At 29.3% G+C, this 22,566-nt stretch overlaps 1 protein-coding gene across 3 annotated transcripts in view; it reads left to right on the top strand.

Annotated features, from left to right (window-relative positions):
• Positions 1-22,566, top strand: part of LOC108557666 (cytochrome b reductase 1) — a 44,831-nt gene that overhangs the window by 13,217 nt on the left and 9,048 nt on the right. The window contains exon 1 of one of the 3 annotated variants that reach the window (XM_017914279.1): positions 11,170-11,442. The exons of the other annotated variants lie outside the window; for them this stretch is intronic. Within the exon in view, the coding sequence (XP_017769768.1) occupies positions 11,420-11,442 (23 nt within the window). The 5' untranslated portion in view covers positions 11,170-11,419. Of the gene's footprint in view, positions 1-11,169; positions 11,443-22,566 lie in introns of those variants that run through there. 3 annotated transcript variants of the gene reach the window in all.

Here is a 22,566-nt window from a genome sequence, read left to right as displayed (position 1 = left end):
CCCTCTTTTACTAGAGGGGATGAAAAGTGTGCCAGAACGCGGTATTAATATTGGGTGGATGTTTGCAGGGCCCACACCTGTCAAACAACGTGTTGCTGCTTATTTGGGTCATCCTAATTTCAACGTTCTGTTTTTTTACCTTCATCCGAAATTATAATGAAATAAAAAAAGAGAAAGGGCACGTGAGTTGATTTATAACAGGAATTTCATCTCGGCCTAAAAATGGTTGAAACTTGTGTAATGATACTCTCATTCGAGTGTAACTTGATGGAATAAGGCTAAACCCTCTTTTACTAGAGGGGATGAAAAGTGTGCCAGAACGCGGTATTAATACTGGGTGTATGTTTGCAGGGCCCACACCTTTCGTACAACGTGTTGCTGCCTATTTGGGTCATCCTAATTTCAACGTTCTGTTTTTCCTTCATCCGAAATTATAATGAAACTAAAAAAAACGAGGGAGAGAGAAAGAAAGAGGGCGTGCGCGTTGATTTATATGAAGCCCTATAGAAGCCGGGGTTGTAATTAGTGGGGAACAGCTCGACGTTTTCCACCTACGTCGTGTTTCCATAGGAACAGAGGTATAAATGAACAGCGTATATAGATTCCGGAGTCTTTACGCTTCACACACTTGCATAATTACGAGCATTTGTTTCGACCATGTTAAAATGCAGATCGAGCGCAGGGCGTCGCGACGACCGGCGCCGCGGGTCGTCGACCGGAAATTTCGCATCCTCCGGCACGTTTCGCGGCACGGAAATATTAATTATAGCAGCAGCAGAAGCAGCCGGAATGGATATTCTGCTGAGGATGTTAGTTTTGCATTATACCAAAACTGCGATCCCGAAGCCGGTCGGTATGATGATGATCATCCACAACCGTTGCGCTTCTCAACTCCGCCAATTCGAAATCCGAACTTCAGACGTTTCGCATTAAGTTAATAAGCAAAACTGGTCGTGTGTATATGAAAATGTGTATTTCTGCGCTGCATGCAGAGAACTTTACAGAAGGAATACAGAATCATGATGATTTTTGTTAATATTATATGCATTCCGGTAATGGAAATGTTGCCTGCTAACAGGTTAATTACAGAACTTATTGCGTGCCTCACCGGTCGGCTTATATAATTCAGGCGATATGTTTTTTTTTGCTTGACGCGGCTTGATGGAATTATTAAGCTGTGGTATTTCTCAAAAGTCATCGATTCTCGATCCAATTTTCTCAGCACACCAATTCCAAGTTACCGCTTGAATCGCTCATTCATACTTAATATTAATTGGTAAAAATAATACTTGTACACTTGCTTCTAAATACTATTACATGTAGGTGAAAAGTCGATTTTTTTTTCTAGAAGTATTTATTATTCTTAGATAAACTTATAATTTCTTAAAGGTCATCTCATTATTTAATAATATACAATTATTCTTAATACTATTGCCCCCTGAATATGAATATCTATAAAATGTTTTACTTAATTGATATGATTACTATGTCATAGTATATGGCGGTAGACATTTGTTTTTTGGTAAACTTCCTAATGGTAGTTTTTACCATTATATTCTTCAGTAATCTGTTGGTTGGCTGCCGTCTTGTTGGTTATCTTTACTATATTGATGTTCTGCGATTCCACTATTCCCTTTGTCTGTGTATCTGCTGCTATCCATAACACTATTATTGTCCATCGACTTGGCTGAAGGTCCATATGCTAAACCTCTTTCATTTGACTGTCCATTCATGATGAACAATGGCCCTATTGCTGCAAGCACCGAAGCACCGAGAGGGCTCACAAAGGGCCTGACTTGACCAGGATTCGAACCGGCGCCCACGGAATCGTGTGTAGGGCGACTTAACCATTCGGCTATTAGTTGCCCAAAAAAATGTTAATTTGTTTAAGTAAACAGATACGTTTAAAAATTCGAAAATTTCTATATACTTAATGTTTTACTATATATAAAACTTAATTATTTTATTACATATAATTAGTAAATAAATAATAATACAATTAAATTTTCATAGAATAAGTCAACTTTACTCATTTATGTCAATATATTTGTACTTAATAATATTAACATTCTATTTTTTATCTTTATTTTTTCTAATTGTTTCATGTTTTATTAATATTTTATTATAATATATTTAATATTAATTCATTTCAAAAATTTGTAGATGATATCTTTTTCTCGTCCTTTCAAACTATTTAAGATTTCAAATGAAATAAATATATTTAATTTTTACTTTTGAATCAAGAAATTATATAATTATATAAATAATGATTTAGTATTTTTTTAATATTTCGTGAAGTCTACATCTTCTCCTAAACATTACATAAAGAAATATAGAAAAAACTCAAAATAAATCTTATTTCGATAACATAAAAATATTTTTTTTATTAAATTATATAATTTTTAAATTGTACATAAACATTAGACATAATCTGTCCTAAATTATAAATATAAATCTTACTTTTACTAATAATTATACTCAATAACATCAATACATTTTGAAAGTTGTTGAAGTTCCTTTTTTTTATTATATTTTTGTTCATCTAAAGTTCTAATATTGTCACTCAGTTTGTCCAAATCGAGGTCCTCGAGACCCATACGACTCGGAGAGCTATGATTGCGGCCCAACAAAAATTCAAAACTTACAAACTTTTGGAGATTGGGACAAAAAATGCCATTAAAAATACTACAAATATAATTATAACATTGATAAGCGACGAAGTTTTGAATGTAACAAGTTCTTCAGCTATGTCAGATTTATAAAATCCTTGTCAAATAATTATATTTATTCAAAATTGCCCTATGTATGTCACTAAACAACTTGTCTTCTTCCAATGTAGGAAGTTAAAAAAAAATGTACATTTCTGATTTAGATTATTATAGAAAAAAATACAACCAAAACTAATTCACAGTTTGATTTTAAATTGAATTCAATTAAATTGAATTAAATATATTTAATTAATTAATTAAACTTTTCAGTTCAATATTTACATGTTCAGTGGTTTAACGGTCGCAATTAATTTCGAATAATGGAATGTCGGCGCAGCTGTGCAATTAATAATTAACCGAAAGTGTCAATCAATGCTGTCGACGCTGATTAATTAAAATATATTTGTATAACACTTCTAAAATCCTCTCGAGTAAAATTTATTTCGTACGCATTTTTATTGCTTGTTCAAGCGATTATTATTGTTTGGATGTCGATAATTGATGTTTTTATACAACGATTGAAGAAAATTAATTTTCAACATTATTTTGAAATAGATAATTAATATTTGTTTATTCTTGAATATTTAGTAGTAGAGATTAAGAAAATTTGTGACAATATTATGAATGATATTGACATTTAAAAGAATTTAGTTATTTTTTATTATAAAGAAAGGTAAACATTTCTGTTAATTGGAGAATGCTTTATATGATATTCCGCTTATTATAGCGAAAGTATTTAGTTAATGATATTTTTATGTCGTAATAACTTTATTTACAATCTATTCAATGTGAATAATAAGTAAATTTCATCGCATTAAATGGATAAACTTTCCCGGTGGATATTTAACATTATGATGATATCGAACATTAATAATTATATAAATCTCTATACTAAATCTAGTGGTTTGCAACGCTTCTGCCTATTGTTTCACTGTTATCGAGTAGCCCAATAACCAGAACATTGGTATGTGACTCCAGTCTATCTTGGTATCTATTACTAAATGTTGGTATTGTATCCTCGATCATATCTATATGGAGATCTTCCTGTATATGTTTATTCTTGACGAACCACGGAGCCCGTATAATATTTTTTAAGTATTTTGATTGGAACCTCAGTATAATTTGTATGTTTGATTTTCTGACTGTATCCCACAATTCTAAACTTTATTTGTAATTGCTCCCTCTTAGTCTGAATGTGGTCTTTCACGATGATTCTTATGTCAAGATGCATGCTTAGATATTTGACTTTTATTGATTTGGCCAGATCTTGTCCATTAAGTCTTAAGCGGTTTCTTTCTTTCGTGTGAATGTGATATGCACAGATTTCATTTTGTTTACTTTAAGCCATTCCTGTATCTATTCAGATGCTACTGCTGGATTCTCATCTGATGTCAAGATGATGATTATTGATGTTCTTTTGTAGACATTAATAAAGTTAATTAATTCTGTTATAATTTCGAAATTATGAGTGTTTTTGATATTTTCTTAAATTATTTAGTTAATATGAAATTGTTAGATAAACATTTGATATTATTTGGAGAATCTGTTGATACAAATTCTGCAAAGTTTTGCTTATTCAAGTGAAAATATTTAAATAATACTAATTAATAATAATGCTAATTAAGTAACTTAATGTTATGATCACAGTCGTTTTATCCATTAGAGACACTGTTTAAGGCCCATGAGAATTTTGGGACAAAATATTTAAATTAGAATTTAAGAATATATATATTTTTTGTCAAGTTGCAACGATGTTGGCAACCCACCTCTACTTAACCCATTTTTGCCCACAGTACCCAAGCAGGTACAGCAGTATTTATTGAATTTTCGGCACCCTAGTAAAAATTTGCTAAATTTGTAGTTATATATTTGTTTTTAAATATGTAAAATTATATTATATAACCGTAAAAGTAAGATATTTACTCTGCACTTGATGAAAACTCTAACTGAAAATGTCTTTAGGGCAACAGCAACCATTAGAGAGAATGTCCGTTACAAAGGCATTATCAAAATAACTGAAAAGTACTTTTGATTTTCAATTTGATAAAAACAATGATTTACTTGTTGTGAGTTCAAAAATTATAACAAGAAAATGGGAGGAGTTGATTTAAATGATCAGTCTATGAACGCTTATTGTACCTGGCCAAAAAAATAACTCAATTGGAGTTTACAAAGCACATTGTACGGCATTATTTATTTAGATCAAATAAGACACGGCAGTCAATCTTCACTCCCTGGGAGTAATTTGTTAATACTGGAAATTATCCACAAAGAATTCCACTTACGTTGTCACTCTAGAAACATATCGATTTGTAAAAAAAAATGCAAACATTGAGAGTAGTAGTAGTAGTAGTAGTTTTTGTGCTTTATAAATGAAGGTTTTTTTTTTAAATAAAATCAATGCTGTTTTCTCTATTGGAGTTTGAGCAAAAATGGGTTAATACGACCCTGGTTTTAATGTTGTCAACTTTTTTTTGGTATCTAAAAGTATTTTTTTATTACGAAACAGATTGGTACAAATATTTGTTGCTTTATGAAGAATAATGTGTGTACTAAGTTCTGCAATTTTTATTTGCCAAAGCGAAAGTAGTTTCATAAAGCTAATTTGCGTTTTTTTTTGTTGAATTAATGGATGTTTTAAGAAAAATTGTGAATTGCGTGCAGAATGTTATGAATGATTTTGGTATTTTATAAGAATTTGTTTATTATGAAATATCTGAGTTGAAATAATTTGCTGTTATTTGGAGAATGTGGTGTAATAAGTTTCTCCCAAAAATAGTAGCAGCCGTAAATACGGGAATTACGGTGAGTAAAGTATTTACGAGCCTTAATTTATGGTGGGTGCGCCGGGTCTTAATAGGTTAGCATTAACACCTTCGACCTACTTGTGAGAACCACCACAAGCTTCGGTCGACGCCAAAACACACACAAAAAAAACGATTCCAGTTTGTCTTCCATCGATCATCGAACGTTTTACGGAAAAACACACAATTCGTTCATAATTTAATCCGCTTGTTCATCCGAAGTCCCCCAATAAACAAAAAAATAAAGCGAATGTGGATTAATAAAATATTGTTATTGCTCCGAAGAGGCGATGCGATTAATCAGGATGGATATGATCATCAATCAAAGCGGAGGAACGAAACAAAAACCGTACACATTTACATTATGAACGTGGCAGACGGATGAGAGGAATTTCGCGTGGGCGGTTTCTGAAACACGTATAGGATGTGCCCAATAGAAGCATTAGGCTAATGGCTCTTTTATATGCTAATTGGAGGACGCGCAACGAATTCGTTCTTGTTTTTTTTATCTATTTCAGTGGTGCGCGCTGAAATCGCCACGAAATCTACGTACCTACAAAAACCCATAAATTACGTTTTCACGATTCATTAGCGCTAAAATCAATTGCGCAGCGTTGAAAGCCGTTGTTTTTCCAATTACTGGTTGCACTTAAACGTGATTAACTTACTGAATTCGCAGTGGATCTTTCCTATTCGCACCAATTTGATCTGACGTATTGAAGGAAGTAAGTTTTCTTTGATCATGTAATATTGATTCAATTTATTCATTAAATATTGATTTCTTTTTTATATCGAATATTACTTTAATTTTTTATCTATATGTAACAGATCTATAATGATTATAAACATAATATATACCTAGATTAACGAACAGCATGCGTTCCACGAAATTGCTTAAAGCTAAACTACGTTTTCAGAGGTAAAAAATACTGTAGAGAAAGAATGGGGATATAACTTCTATATGAGTCAAAAGTTGATTGTTTATGCTTTTTTCTTTGTCTATACGGAATTATTGAATTTAACACTGACTATCTTAATATAATAATACTTTTTCCTAAATCAGAGTCATCTTCTTTAAAAAATAAAAGTTTTCAGTGTCATATAAGCAACTTTGAAAGTCTTCAGTGGATAACAGTTATTTCAGCTGGATTTTCTATAATTTCGTCTTCATTTTATTCCAATTTTTCCACTGAAAAACCATCATCTTCGGCATTCAATACATTTTTTACATCTTCGTTATCGTAATTTCGATGATTTCTTCTTCTAGTACAATTTCTGGCCATATTTTGTTATACATGTTTCCATATTTTGTTTAATTTTTCATGTAGATAGAACGAATAGCATGCGTTCCACAAAATTATTTTGTTAAGTCAAACTTCGTTTTCAGAGGTAAAAATACTGTAGAAATACTAGTGAAGTAACATTTAAAAATATGAAGTTGATTGTTTGTGCTTATTTCATTGCTTATACGGAATTACTGGTTAAATGCTGAGTTTTTTTAATTAATAATACTTCTTCCTAAATCAGATTAATTTTCATTAAAAAAAGTTTTTAATGTCATATAAGCAACTTTTTAGATCTTTAATTGTTTAAAGTTATTTCAACTGGATTTTCTACAATTTCGTCTTCATTTTCGTCATTTATTTCTAATATCCTCTTCATCTATAGTGACCAATTGGTTAAACCACCTGGATTGCTTCATTTCTTTGATGTTCAATTTAATACATATTTTTTTTATATTAAATGTAAAATTATGGACTTCGTTTTATCGAAGCTTTGTTATCAGACGTAATAAATATGTTTAATTAAGTTTTGTTTCCCATTTGCAAATCAAATACGTTATTAAATGCAAAATGTATTGATGCTTAAATATAGATTACATTTGTTAATTATAATACTTATATAACTTTTTATATCACAAATTATTAAATTTTTAATCAAGATATAGAAAATTATTAATCATTATGATCTTAATATATAAATATAATTGTTTTTATTTCAATCATATTATCAGCATAAAAATAGTATTTTTAATTATGTTTTCTTTTCCATTCACAGATGAAAGGAGATGAGTTTCCTTTGATACTGAAACATTGATTAATAGTATTCATTATATATTTATATTTGGGACGGAAAGACTTATATCATTTCTTTTACTTACATTTTTTTTATTTCTATATATAAGATTAGTAATTATACACCTTATTTCGAACGTATGTCTACAATAAAAATTGTATGTTTAAATATATTTTATTAGTTTTAATGGATATTTCTATTGAAATATCAAATTTGCATTGACATTCACGTGTATATAGGCAACTTATATTACATATCGTATTGAATATTGTATACATAAGGATCTCAATTTTTATTTAATTTTATTATCATTTGTGTTTATCGCTTTAATTTACGTTTATAACCATTAATTAATAACAAAAAAATTAAAAATACTAATTAACTAGGAAATATATAAGTTACTAAATTTAAACTAAATCGACATAGTAATCAATAAAAAATATTCAATTTTTTTAGCATTGTGAAATGCTTAATAAATTAGAATTCCTGGCAGGACGACTTTGGTCAATAGCTTTTTGTAAATCCATATGATTTATAGGAAATACCAACTTGATAAAATTTCGTGACAATCTGATGTTTAGTGCACAACTTACAGTGGTTTTAGTGACGCTAGTTTTTTAATTCAAAACATTGGAAAAAAATATGAATTTTGTGTTAATAAAACATTACTTTTTGATGGAAAAAAATACCGTTCAAGCAAAGCAATGGCTTGATAAATATTATGGGGACTTTTCTCCGTCGAGACAAATGGTAGAGACGTGGTTTGCTATTAAACGCGGCCGTATAGACACAAGTGATGGTGAAATCTCGGTCGCCCAAATTTGGCAATTGTTGCAGAAAACATAAAAAAGTTCATAAAATGGTTTTGGCCGGTCGTAAATTGATATTGCGTGATATAGCTGACACCCTGAAGATATCAGAAGACAGTGTTTCGCCATTTTGCATGAACATTTGATCATGAGAAAGCTCTGTTCGAAATGGGTACCGTGTTTGCTCACAGTGGACCAAAAACAACAACGATTTGATGATTTTTAGCTGTTCAAGCGAAATAAAGGATTTTTTCGTGGGGTATGTAACAATGGATGAAACCTGGATCCACCACTACACTCCAGATTCAAATCGGTCGTAAAAGGGTGAAAGCCGTATTTTGAGGCCAAAGATAAATCGTTTTACAAGAAAGGTATCGAAATGTTAGAGAATCGTTGGTATGAATGAGTCACTCTTGAAAGAGACTATGTTCATGAATAAAGTCGAATATTGCCCAAAAGTTTTTGTTTTATTGGTCATCTTACGAACTTATTGAGTGAGGTGTTATACCAGAAATATCCTGAAAATCACATTTATAAAGTAAAATTAATATGATTTATTAGGTTGAAATTGTTATTATGTTATCATTTATTATATAGTAAATATACTTTACTCTCTTATAAGGAATATTACTTGTAATAATAAAACAAATATTGTTGGAAAAACGATTTTAAGTAATCAAAGGAAATATACCCAAATTCTGGCCCAACATATTCAATTTAAACAAAAAATACATTATAAATATGAAAATAAACTTTGTAATTCCAATTACAATTGCAAGTTAAATATTTTATGTATATATATATATAATATAATTTAACGGCTAGAAGTATATAAACTAAATACATATATAGTATGATGTACACGAAACTCAAATCTCTGCGAAGATTTTGCGAGCGTAAATATTTAGCGTAAAATTAGTCCCTCGGCAGAAATTTCTCGCATCCCATTGCGAACATTTTCCATTTCGTTAAATCCCGTGGGATGTAGCAGGGATTATTTAAACGCATTTATTTACCATAATCTAAATACCAAAAGCCACAAATAACTTTAGACAAAATACATTAACGCATCGCAATTAGGGGAAGAGAAATGAAACATACAAATAAAATAGAAAATGTAGAAAGGTTTCCATCACAACAACGTCCTTTTTAAAAGTAGTCTAATTGCTCTATATTTAGATTTTCTCGAATAAGTAATTTAATTATCTTTGACTAATTTATCAAATATAATTTGAAGTTTTATTACATAATTGTTTTTCTAAAATATGGAAATTTGTCGTGAGATCAAAGTCGATTGACAATTATTTTAACATTAAAAAATAATGCTAAAATAATGCTAAAATCAGTAAACATTTTCATATAACTAATGTTACGTAATAAACGAAATAAGAAAATTGTTCCATTTTACGTTTTATGTAATTAGTCAACAACTACAAATGGGAATTTGATAGTTAAATATTTATATTGAAGATAAAACTAAGTTCTTTCCAATGAGCCTACTTTAATCTTTGTGTTATTTCTAGTTTACATTTAATAAATTTTCAATATTTAGTAGTTTTTCAACAGTTAAAATTTGTCTTGATTTCTCAAAATTAATTCGAAAACTGTAATATATTATGTGATTACATAACAATAAAATTTCTGTTGTTCAATTTTTCATATATCTGCTGTTACGTAATATTGATTAATAGCCGAGACATGGCGAGTTTTTGATGATTTGTTTTCGATAATTTTCTAAATAATTTTATTTTTTTATCAATTTCTCGAACATGAATAATACAAAAACTGAATTAATTCATCTATATTTCATTACATCAGATGGATATGTTTATTGTTAAAATTTCGATATAACTGCTATTACGTAATGTTAATTAATGACCGAGATATTTCTCATTTAATAAACTTTCAAAATTTAGTAGTTTTTCAAAAATTTTAATATTTGTCGCGATTTCTCGAAATGATTCAAAAACTGTAATTCTGTAATTACACAATAATAAAACTTCTATTGTTCAATTTTTGATATAACTGCTGTTACGTAATATTGAATAATAACCGAGATATGTGGAATTTTTGATAATTTGCACGTCTTAACGTTTTATTTAATTACTTTATAAACACATATGTTAAATAAATCATCAAACATTCATATTAAATATAAGACTATAGTCTTTCTAAAACGCCTATTTTTATATGTGTTAAATTTCTAATTGATATTTAATAAATTTTAAAATTTTCTAAATAATTTAATTTTTTTTATCAATTTCTCGAATATGAATAATACAAAAACTGTGAAATAATTTATCTATATTCCAATGTTTATTGTTCAAATTTCGATATAATTGCCGCTACGTAATATTAATTAATGATCGAGATTTAGCGATTTTGATAAATTACTTAATCACACATGCCAATTAGATAATCACATTTGTATATTAAAGATAAAACTTTGGCCTTGTGATTATTTCAAATAGTTTTAGTAATTTCATATAATAATACATAATTTTTTTTTAAATTAACATAATTACTACACCTAAGAGTACTTTAATACTACATCAATTACTTTTTTGGTGTCTATAGAAAAATGTTGTTGTTTAAAGTCTATACTTTATAATTATATATTAATAAATTAATTATAAACTTAAAAAAATGCTTGTTTGGAAACGCTTCTATACCAAATTGAAGCTTACGACTTAAGCGCGAATTGCGCACGCATAGTGTCCTGAGGGCATGCCCTCCAATTGAATGTTGCTCGGTTGGTAGCAGCAGGTGCAGCCCGTTTTGCTGTTTGCAGGATTGAAGAGCGCGACTCGGCCTTCACTCATTCACATCGTTGTAGTCGGTGCTAGTGGTCAAACAACGCGGAACATTAGCTTCAATACTATATAACCTGTTGTGTTCTTTGGAAGGTGCGCGTCCCTTCTACGCTCTGTGCCATTTAAATCACGTGACAGAATCAAGAAAACCAACGAATTTCAAAATATAAGCAATACGAACGAAGGATCTCCGAAGTACACTTAGCAAGATGGGAAAGAATAAAATGCATACGTAAGAATTTAAAATTTAATTTAATCTAACAATTTTTGTCTTTAAATTGTTTTATTTTAAAGTACAGTAATTTACTTAAACGTTGCTCGAAAATATTAAATATAATTTAACATAAGTAAATTTAAATTTAAAAAATGAGCAAGTTTGACCTGCTTAGATAACGTAAATCCAATTGGCACAAATCTGAGAGCAACACACTCGAAGTTAAATGAAACAACAGCAGAAACAACACTTTTTTTTTAATTACATGATTACGTGCTTAAGTCTCGACTTTGTTTACATCTTAAAGGTTGTCGTAATTAACGTTTTTCTCGTCGTTTGAAAAATCAGCGTCGCCGATCAAGGTTCCTATTAAATATCAAATTATCCTCGAAAAATGTTTTGTAAGAATTTAGAAAGATTACGTAACGAATTATTGTAAAACAACGTTTAAATTATATAAACGTTATCGATCATCATCACCCATTAGAATTATTATAAGAAGCGATCATTACAGTCGTTTTTCTTCGTAATTGATTACGTGATGATGGAGTTAGTGGTAAACGGCAATCTTAGCATATTTTAGTGTTAATAAAACTTGCGGATTTCTGCAACGGAGAATGCGGAAAACGTCGTTCGAGATTTATCTGTCTCGTACAAGGAATTCACACTGCAAACATCGATGATAATAGTAATGAAATTACGGTTCGTAAATCTCTTCTCTTTTGTCTTATGGTATTATTTTACGATTCGAGACGCGTTGTGGAGAAAATGCACCATCCAATACGATTGCGCTCTTTGCATGCCGATGCTAATTTAATTGTTACCAGTCGTCAACTCTTCTTTTTTTTATCCTTTTCTGTATGCATTCAAACAAGTTTTCTTCTCGTGCAACTCTTGCGGTAATCCAAGCTTGTTTACAAGCCAACAATTACGTTGTTCGCATCTTAATCGCAATATTATATTAACAATCGATCATTAAAGTTTAATGCATCTAATCAACTCATAATTTCCACTTATATAAAACAAATACAGCAATAACTCGTATAGTCCGGTTCAGATCATTACGGATTCACTAAAATCCGATTTATTATACAATCAAGTTTCTTTTTGTGCGGTTTATTTCTAAATTTATTTCATTTACCGATTAGTCCGGTATCAAACATTCCGGGATATTGTTTACCCGGACTATGTGAGGTATTGCTGTATAAATCTCTTTATAAGAAGATTGTGAATACTATTTTATAGAGCTTTAATCATTGATTTTATATTTATATTGATGTAGAAAGTTGGAATAGAATTGGACTATCGTATTGCACTTTTGATGTAGATATAGAAAGTAGTTTACTTGTATTTCTATCATATTTTTATTTTTGTGATTATTATTAATGTTTGCCATATTTATTGCGGTTGCAATTAGTGCTTTGTTTCTGAAACGTGCGCTCGTCGAGCAAAGAGGAGAAAAGAGTTAATTTTCACTTCTTCTTTTTTTGTTGTTGAAGTCTTTTTCCTGACCCAGAATGGATTTCACGTGCTTCGGCCAGACTGCAACAGCAGCAGCGGCAACACAAGAGAGCGCAGATTTCTCTTCGCCCGACTGCCCCAGCATGCTGTGTTTGCGCAAATTACTCTCACAATTCCCCAGCATTATATATGTCTATTGAAACTGCTGTTATGAAAATATGAAATACCAATGGTTTCCTATTGATCACGACGAAGAGAAAATAATACTTTTACTTAAGTTTTCTTTCAATATCTAGAGGTTTTCAATTGAAATATGAAAACTATGGTCTATATAATAAACATTGAATCAAATAATGATAATTTATAATAACCAATTTTTCTGAAAATATTTTCACTGTACTATGTTAATTTATGAACAAATCCAATAATTTCATCATGAACTATTAATAATATTGATTCAAGATTTAGTATATAGAAAGAGGTTTATTGTAAACAAATTTCCAGTTTATAACAATATCATTTACTCAAGTTTATTTAAGTTTTTTTTTTCAATATTTCCACTCTTGTTTTAAATTGTCTTTATCAAAAAATAGCGTTCTTTTCATTTATTTTCTTATAATTACATTGAATCATGTGAAAGGTTAATTGGAATGAAATCTTCTTGAAAAAAATGTAAACTAAAATGCGTTCATTTTAATCCAATTTTCTTTCTAAATCTTTAGGCTTAGATTGAATTAACTGAAAAAATACTGTTTATTTTATTTGATTATTAGATTATTGAATTTTTGATTGACGACACCCAGAGTTAGTTGTAATTAAGTTTTCTTTCAATAATCTTAATCTTAGAACATAATCAAATCATAGTTATTGAAATTATAATTTTAATTAGTTTTCTTTTAATATCTACACTTTAAGAGATAATTGATTTATGAAATAGCTCTAATTTGATATTAATCTTAAAATAATATTGAATCTTGATTTATGATACTTAGAAAATGGAGTAATTATAATCAAGTTTTATTTTAATAATCTCAACATTTCAATTGAATTAAGTTTTATAAATAGCATTAAGTTAATCTTAAATTAAATCATAATAAATTATTTATGATATTTTGATTGAAGATTTACTTCTTAATTTTATAATAAGATTAAATCAAGATTGATCATATACATAATACAAATTGTAATTATGTTTTATAATCAATATTTTATAATTAGCATACATTTACTAAAGCTTCAAATAATACTGATTGATCGTTCTTAAAAATATGTTAATTATGATTTGCTTATTAATATGGATATAAAAAAGTTGCATCAAATATTGATGTGATCGAGCGATTATCTACCCTCTAGTTAATAACGCTAAAAGCTTTCGAATTGGTAGTCTGTTGACATTAACATAAAACCGGAGGGTATAAAATATGCTTTACGGTCGATGTCTGAAGACGATTGCATCAAAGGGACGAGGAAATTATCTAATTGCGAAAGAGTCTTCGATGTTTCGGATCGTTGCTGGGGAAAACTGACGATTTTCCGTGCGTTCTCCGACGGAATCGATCTTCCTGAGACCGAGTAATGGGTTCGTTGATAGCCTCGAGGGTCAAGCCTTCTCTGCTCACGCCGATTGCGGCAGGTACGAGAAGAACAGGTAGGTAGGGACGAAAACCTGCTCTACGTACGAAGAGAAGAGAACCTCTTCCAATCATTGCGACAGAGCATTGCATCAATCGAACGAGAAGTTCAATTATTGTAGCGGATCGAATTGAATTGAAAGAAGAAAAAAAAAACAATAAAATCGAGTAAAAGCAGCTTAAATAACAACAAAACAGTATATTTTATTCAAACATTCGCTGCGAATGTTTCCATTTATTCATATAACACTGATGTTACTATTCAATTCAAGATTGCCACGAAGACCTTGTAACTTTTCCTTCGCTCATTCAAGGCAGATGATCTTTATTTATTTATTAATTTATTATCAGATAGAAACGTAAATATTCAAAGCTCTTGCATAAGATATGGTTATTAAGTAGACATTCCTATATCATTTTTTTTCTTTTATATTAACACTTATGAATGTATATAAAAAACGACTTTCAAAACAATGTGTCATATCAACAATTTTAAATTACTTGCGATTTCCAAAATCAGCAAAAAATTATTCCATTTAATGCATTAATTTATTTAGTAAAAGAAAAATGCTTAATCGAAAGTTTACAAAAATTGAGTACAACAATACTTTGTATAGTCCGGATTTAAATAGTCCGGTTTGAATATTTCAAAAGAAACTAAATTTTCACTCAACAAAATAAAATAGAATACGCCTACCCTCATTTTACATGTTTTTGCTTTTACACGGTTTAACAAAAAAATATATGTTGAAAATAACCTATTTCCTAAAATACCTAAAATAAATAATTGTTGAAAATAACTTATCCCTCGTTTAACACGTTTTCGCTTTTACACGGTTTAAAAAAATAATTAAAAGTAAATGTTGAAAATAACCCATCCCTCGTTTAACACGGTACTTTCTTTAGACGTTTTCGATTTTGCAAAAGCTTAAAAAAATACATTAAAAATAAATGTTGAAAATAACCTATCCCTCGTTCTACACGGTACTTTCTTTACACGTTTTCACTTTTGCACGGTTTAACCAACAAATAAATAAATTAAAAAAATTAACGGTACTTTCTTTACACGTTTTCAATTTTACACGGTTTAACAAAAAACAATTGTTGAAAATAACCTATTCCTTGTTTTACACTGTAGTTTATTTAAGTTTTCGCTTTTAAACGGTTTTACTTTAAAAAAGTTTCCAATTTAAATTTTACTGTTTTTCTCAAGTAACTTCTTTATGTGTTTCAAACAGGTTATTGGTAGAACCGATTATCCGGACTATGCGAGGTATTGTTGATTTTTTTTGTAAATTGTAAACTAAAGTTCATTATTTATATAATTAAATAATTCTTTTTTATTATTATTATAACTATGTTGTTGTAAACGTGCGTCAATTTTGACGCTGTTGTCGATGCGTAGTTGATGATGGTGTTACTGGAAATTTAATTACTTCATGTATGGGCTATGTGCATCGACGTTATTCCGAGTCCGTAGCGCGGCGTGAACGAAGTTCGTGATTTACGTAACAATTTCCAATTGTCGGGTTTAATTTGCGTGTGCTTGCATAATAAAATATTAATAAAAATATGTATGTTCGGCACGAGGGGCTCAGTATGGGAAATATAATAGCAACTAATTTGTAGTCCACTTCAATTAACTGCGAACAATGCACATTTTTTTATTACAATTAAAAATACTTTTCAAAAATTTTACATAAAATAGTTGTTATCATTACGTAAATGTTAAATGGAATAACGGTTTGATATAATTATCGTTTCCCTTCTTCTCTTTCGATCATTTCCAGTTTTATTTATAAATGATAATGTCTCATGCATAAACATTATTATTTGTTACGTGTTTTATTATTATATAAAAAAAGCGGGGTATTTAATAAATGATTTTATCCTTGATCACATAAGAAAATTGTAATTGCAATAAATTGCACATATAAAAGTTATATAATTGCAATAATAATACCGGAAGAGTGTTAATAATAATCCTTCAATAATTAGTATAATTGAATAAAACTAATTAAGCTCAATTCCCAAATACCTGTCCATCTTAATTGTGCGGAGGAAAGCGTATTGTAATTAAATTATAAAGTCAATTATAACTTTCCCGCGTTTCCGTCTTTTCGAGAGAAATTAATTTATCGAGCGCTAGAGTGGAAGTTTGCGAAAACTATTTATAGATCGACTTCGCAGTCTCCGATTTTCACACACTTAGCCACGTGCGTCCGATTATCATCATCATCTAATTCGCATTATGATGTCATTACTGGTAACCCTGACACTGCGGATTAATTAATGCCAATTAAAACTTTAATTACAAGTTAACAAGTTGCAGCTTACTTCTGGAAATTGGCGAATAACTAAAAGAATTGCACGTTTTATTTTTGTTGTTGATGATCTTAATTGGTTGTGTTGGACGTTCTTCTCCGGAGTGGACAAAAAACGGCGGTTTCTAAGCGAAATGTTAAACTCGCCGCACGATTTTCGCGAATTCTCTTCACTTTCTATAGCCGTCGGCTGTTGGAATTGCAGTCAGAGGCATTTGCAGGCTATTGGTTCTTCGGCAATTTAACACCTGTATCTGTAGCATTCCAGTAGAAAGTTACAACGATTGTTGTTTCATTCAATGTAATTCGAAGATTTATGAATAAAGAGATTATAGTAAATATAATTTAATATTAAAGTGTTTGAAGTTAAGTCAAATAAGTTAAAATTAATATAGAGGTTTTTGATAAACTATGATATTAACATTTGTATTTGTAATATTCCAAAAGGAATCGAGTATAGTTTAAGATAATTTGGAATTTTATTAATTAAGTAATGTAAGTATTATTATAATGAATAAACAAGTTTCTTCCGGGTACAATTTTTAGATTGTGTAATTACGAACATAAACTTCGATATTATCTATTGTAGCTAATCCTTCAACACTTGGAGCCACCATTACAGCCTAATATCTTCTGAAGACAAAGAAATTTTAAGATTATTGAAATCATGAAGATTAACTTCAATTTCAATGCTAGAGTTGTAATATTCCAGAATCAATGTTAGTTTAAGATGTTTTATTCAAGATAATGTTAAGATGTATGAAATTACATGTAGTAAATTGAATTTAACATTTTTTTTTGATAATTACGTTTTTTCGGATAAAATATAAAAATATTTCAATAGGAAGCAAAATTTTAATATTCTTGATTGAAATACTGAACACAAACTTAACTCTTGAATTAACTCTTGAATCTTTGAAATCTGTAATTTCATATTGTTATGTCCCAAGGATGGAAGTCGGGTCAATGTGGAATGTTGTCTTCTGTTATTTGATGTGTAGTCTTAAGGTTCTAAATAAACCAATCCAACGAGTTTTATTTGTGGTTTATTATTAATATTCGTTAAACTAAGTTCAAGTGTTTATATCAAATAATAATATGTAGATTTTCTCTTAACGATACGACTAAGACTAAATACATAATCTACTTCCGAAGTTAACTATTGTTAATACGGTCTGGGAGTTGTGATTTGGTAGCACTTGATTCACATGCATCGACTAAGCGTTTCCCACGGGAATGCAATTCTTTATCATTCTCCTAATTACGTCGTTGCTTTTGATAAGATTTGTCCACTCTGGGTCTGATGCTAAAAACATGTATAAATTTTTATATAAAAAGATATTTACGACACAACATAGTTTGTCGATTGATGAAATTTAGTAATAATTAAATGGATAATTTTCACTGTGTTGAAATTGCAAGATTATAAAGTAATAACCTAAATTTACTTGTGTCGACAATTTCAAACTTAAATAAACTAAAATGCGAAGATTATAAGTTTCTTTTATTTACAAGTGTATTATAAATTATTATTAATAATTTATAAATAACATTTTAATGATTATAATTAAGAAGAAATAATGATTATAAGAAAAAAGAAATAAAACGTCAAGGAAAAGTGAAAATTTAATGTAATTTGCAAGTACGAATAACGCGGTTTACAAATGTATGCGAATCTCTATAATTACAAAATTACATACATATTTTTGGCGTAGCATCAATTTTCTACCGTAAAAATGTTTATTGTTAGAAATTGTTTTTGTTTTCTCTCAGCAAAACTTATTACGTCAACTTTGTTTCATATTTTCCAATTTCTAACATTCACGTTAAGTATTTAGTATCTAAATAAACTAAGAATTCCTATCATTCCCAAGTAAATAAATATGTAATTTCTTAACAGTCAGTATTCTAATTCAATATCTGTTAAGCTTTATCTTATTCAAACAAAGTTATTTTCATAAGATAAATATAAACAAGAATTTTTTAAATTTGTGGTAATCGGAAGTAGAATTTTAGTACTTGTGTATAAAATACTTCCGTAATTGCTTCTAAATGTGGTACAACATGGTGGCAATCGAAATCCCGACTATATCAAAATCTCGACTGTATCAAAATCCCCACTGTATCAAAATCCCGACTGTATCAAAATACAGACTCGTGATTTTGATATAGACCAAATTACACATATAAAATCAAACAAGAACATCTCAATTAATCTTGCTTGATTATTCACACCCTTGTAGCAATCATCCGTCTGCAGAAGTGAAGCTGCAATATTCTAACCAGAAACCAATCTCCTTGTAATAAATGCCAGATGCTATCCGACTTCGAGACACAATCACGCATTCCCGAAATGGTGTATTCGTGGTGTATGCGATCTGCAGCCAGAATTGCATTCGAACAATAATACATCGGACCTCTGCATTGTAATTAAGGCAGCAAATTGAGGCATTGCGAGCGTGTGGGTACGGACTCGTGGGCGTTTTGGAAACGAGGAAATTACCGTGTTACGTTTCGTTCACGTAACGTAACGCAAAGGTAACGATATGCAACAAGCTCATCCCACGTACGATGCCTAAAAACCATTGCAAAAGTGAAATTTTAATCTTTGCCAGGATAAATAATGCATTTTCATTTCAGGCGCGGTTCTGTCCGATGTGAAATTCAAATTTCATGTTTATATTAAGCCGCTTTGCGGAGCGCCAAAGGGCACATTAACATTACATTTTTTTTTGGAATCGCCTCGATCGTGGGTGTTATTCTTTAAAAAAGATATACATATTTCAATATTTACATTATTTTTATTTGTTTTAAAGAACTTTACTTTAGTAATATAAAAATATTATTGCTAACTGCTAATTCAAATAATTCAATTATTATAATAAATAAAATGAATTATTGTTTAAATTTTTATATATTTATTAATTAATAAGTTTTTAAATAAAACTTTATAGTTTTTACAATGAATCGAATAATAATTACAATTTCTTAATCATTTTATTAACAAAAAATATCAAAAATGAATGATTTAATTTTATATTTATTAATTACTTTATAAGTATAATTAAAACATTAGGAAATACTTTATTGACTTATTTAATAATATAAACTTTAATTAATAACTAGGATTATTTGTGCAACAAATAAATGTAATAAATCTAGACTATCCTTTCATGGATATTGTCCTTCGAATAAATTCCTATTGATTCTACTTTTAGAGCAAATATTGTCGCAATAATTTATGATAATAATACTTTATATGTACAAACTACATAAGACATTTGAAATTATGTACTTCCGTACTAATTTTCTTCAACGGAATGTTAATTACGTTCTAAAGTTTGATCAGATTTTTCAAATAATACTTATTGCATCTACAAAATATTGAAAATATTTGATACTTAAAACGGAAGTATTAATTTTCTTCATCGGAATGTTAATTGCATTTTAGTTTCGTTAAGAGTTTCACTTAACTAAATTTTGACAATTTTTTTTATCCTGGATATTCAAATAAATGTGTGTCTTAATGTATGTACAAACTATTGAATATATTTGATACTTAAAACAGAAGTATTCAATTTATTCCCCGGAATGTTAATTGCATTATAATTTCGTGAAGTGAAACTAACGAAGTTTGGTCACATTTCTTTTCAAACGCCTCTTCAAAGATACTATAAAAAAAGATGTAGGAACAAATACGCATAAAACTTTGTAGGTCAAGAGATATCCACGCGTTAGTAAACTATGTCAAACGAAGAGAAGAGACATAAAAAACCTTCATCGAACGCATCGTCATCTTCCGCTAAACAAAAACTTTACAGCTCTGATAATTATTTTCAATTAATTGCATTATTTTTTTAAATTTATAATTAAATATATTTAACGTTTTTTCTTTATAGTTCCTTTTACGAATTTGATATAAAATTGCGACTTTTGTGGACCACAGCCTCCAGTGGATGATTCGTTTTTTAACTTCGTAATTGTATTTTATAGACCAAATCATTATTCAATTACTTTAGTACTTTAGTTACACGAACTCTCGAATAACAAGATCAATAATAACACGACATTAAGTATGACACATTACTGCAAATGCACGATTTCTTTGAAGTATACTTTTCAAGTTTTTTAACAGTATTACTTTTGTTCTTTAAGCTAAATCGTGGACATTTGAGGCCATTTTTATATATAGATTTGAATAACACGATTTTGAATTGCACGAAATAAAATAAATGTGTTGACTGTACTGTTTTATTGAATATATATTTAAAAATAGATTTTTTCATTGCATCCTTCAATTTTATAATATTTTAAATTATTTAGTTTTTTTTTGTTGATGATACTGCAGTGTCCTTCAAGTAATATTATTTTTTTGTTTTTTGATATTGAATATATTTAGAAAACAGTTTTTTTATTTGAGAAAATTTGTAACTATAGAAGGCAGTGAAGCAACTTCTAAAACAGCCTCGAGCGACAAGAAGTGGTCTCTAGGTCAAAATCCAGTCAATCCACTTCTCCGTCGTGGAACCTGTAAAAAAAAACTAATAATATGGAAATGAAACAAACGAAAACTGGATTTCTGTGTATTCGAATAAATCCAGTTCATTTTGGGCTGGTTGTCAGCTGTCAATGTAAATGTCCAAATTTCTGTAATGCTAGCATACATCATCCTTCTGTGGATCCTGCTAGATGTGATGTTCTATATCTATAAATCTTGAAAGCAAATCTAACTGAATCTTGTGGTATGTTGCAGCGAACGCGTAGGCCGTTTACACACTAAAACTTCCGGCTTGTGTGTGTATCAAATTGATATATAATGCGGCCATTAAGTGAAACTCCATTCAATTAAAAGAGCTTAATCATCTGTCGCGTCTATGGGAAATTGTTGAACGAATAACAACAGTTAAGAGAGAAAGATCGAATCATATTTGTTTCTGCTATGAACCAAACGAAAGTCGCAACAGCTGACACCACTCGAAAGATCTCGTTTTCAATTTCGCTGCTGATAATGTAGCTTTGAAGTCGTCGAAAAGGAGCCGATTTGCATATGGAATCATGTCAATTGGATTGCCGTTAACGCATTTTTACGACAAACAATAAATGATTTCGATTTTCTAAACAATACTTGCTTGTTTGAACTCATAAAAATTCCAGTTAAAAGAAATAACTTTTTTTTTAGCTTTTATTGTTCATTCACAACCTGCCAACATCTCGGGCTATAAGTTGAATGGGAAATAACTTAATATATAAGTTATACTATTACTTTAAATGAAGTAAAAATTAATTCAGTAATTTGCCGATGTAAACAACAATTTTCTATGATTTTTTTTTACAAATTATTATATTTATACAAATCTTTTCATACCTCTAACAATAAAAATCCATTTTCTTGTTATAATTGACCATTTTTATAAGACTTTTTAGAGAAAATCGATTCTTAGGTCGATTATAACGAAAATTGATTTCTAAAATGATTTTATTTTTGCTATCAAAATGTGGAAATTTATTAGTTTTCGATTAATTAAATAAAATCATACTCCTTTTTCGAAGCATAAAATGAAAATATTCAAATTACGCAAAAATCGTTATTCTTTAATATCCTTTTACTTTTGAGTCATTTAGTAAAACGTAAATGAAAGAAAGCAAAAAATAAATATATGTCAAAAACATTTTTTACATAAACATCTGTTAACATATGAACAAAATATTTTAGAAAATGAATAAAA

This window comes from Nicrophorus vespilloides, unplaced genomic scaffold (assembly GCF_001412225.1).
Source record: "Nicrophorus vespilloides isolate i.1.1-1 unplaced genomic scaffold, Nicve_v1.0, whole genome shotgun sequence".
NCBI lineage: Eukaryota > Metazoa > Arthropoda > Insecta > Coleoptera > Silphidae > Nicrophorus > Nicrophorus vespilloides.
This window is presented reverse-complemented; position numbering and strand designations above follow the sequence as displayed.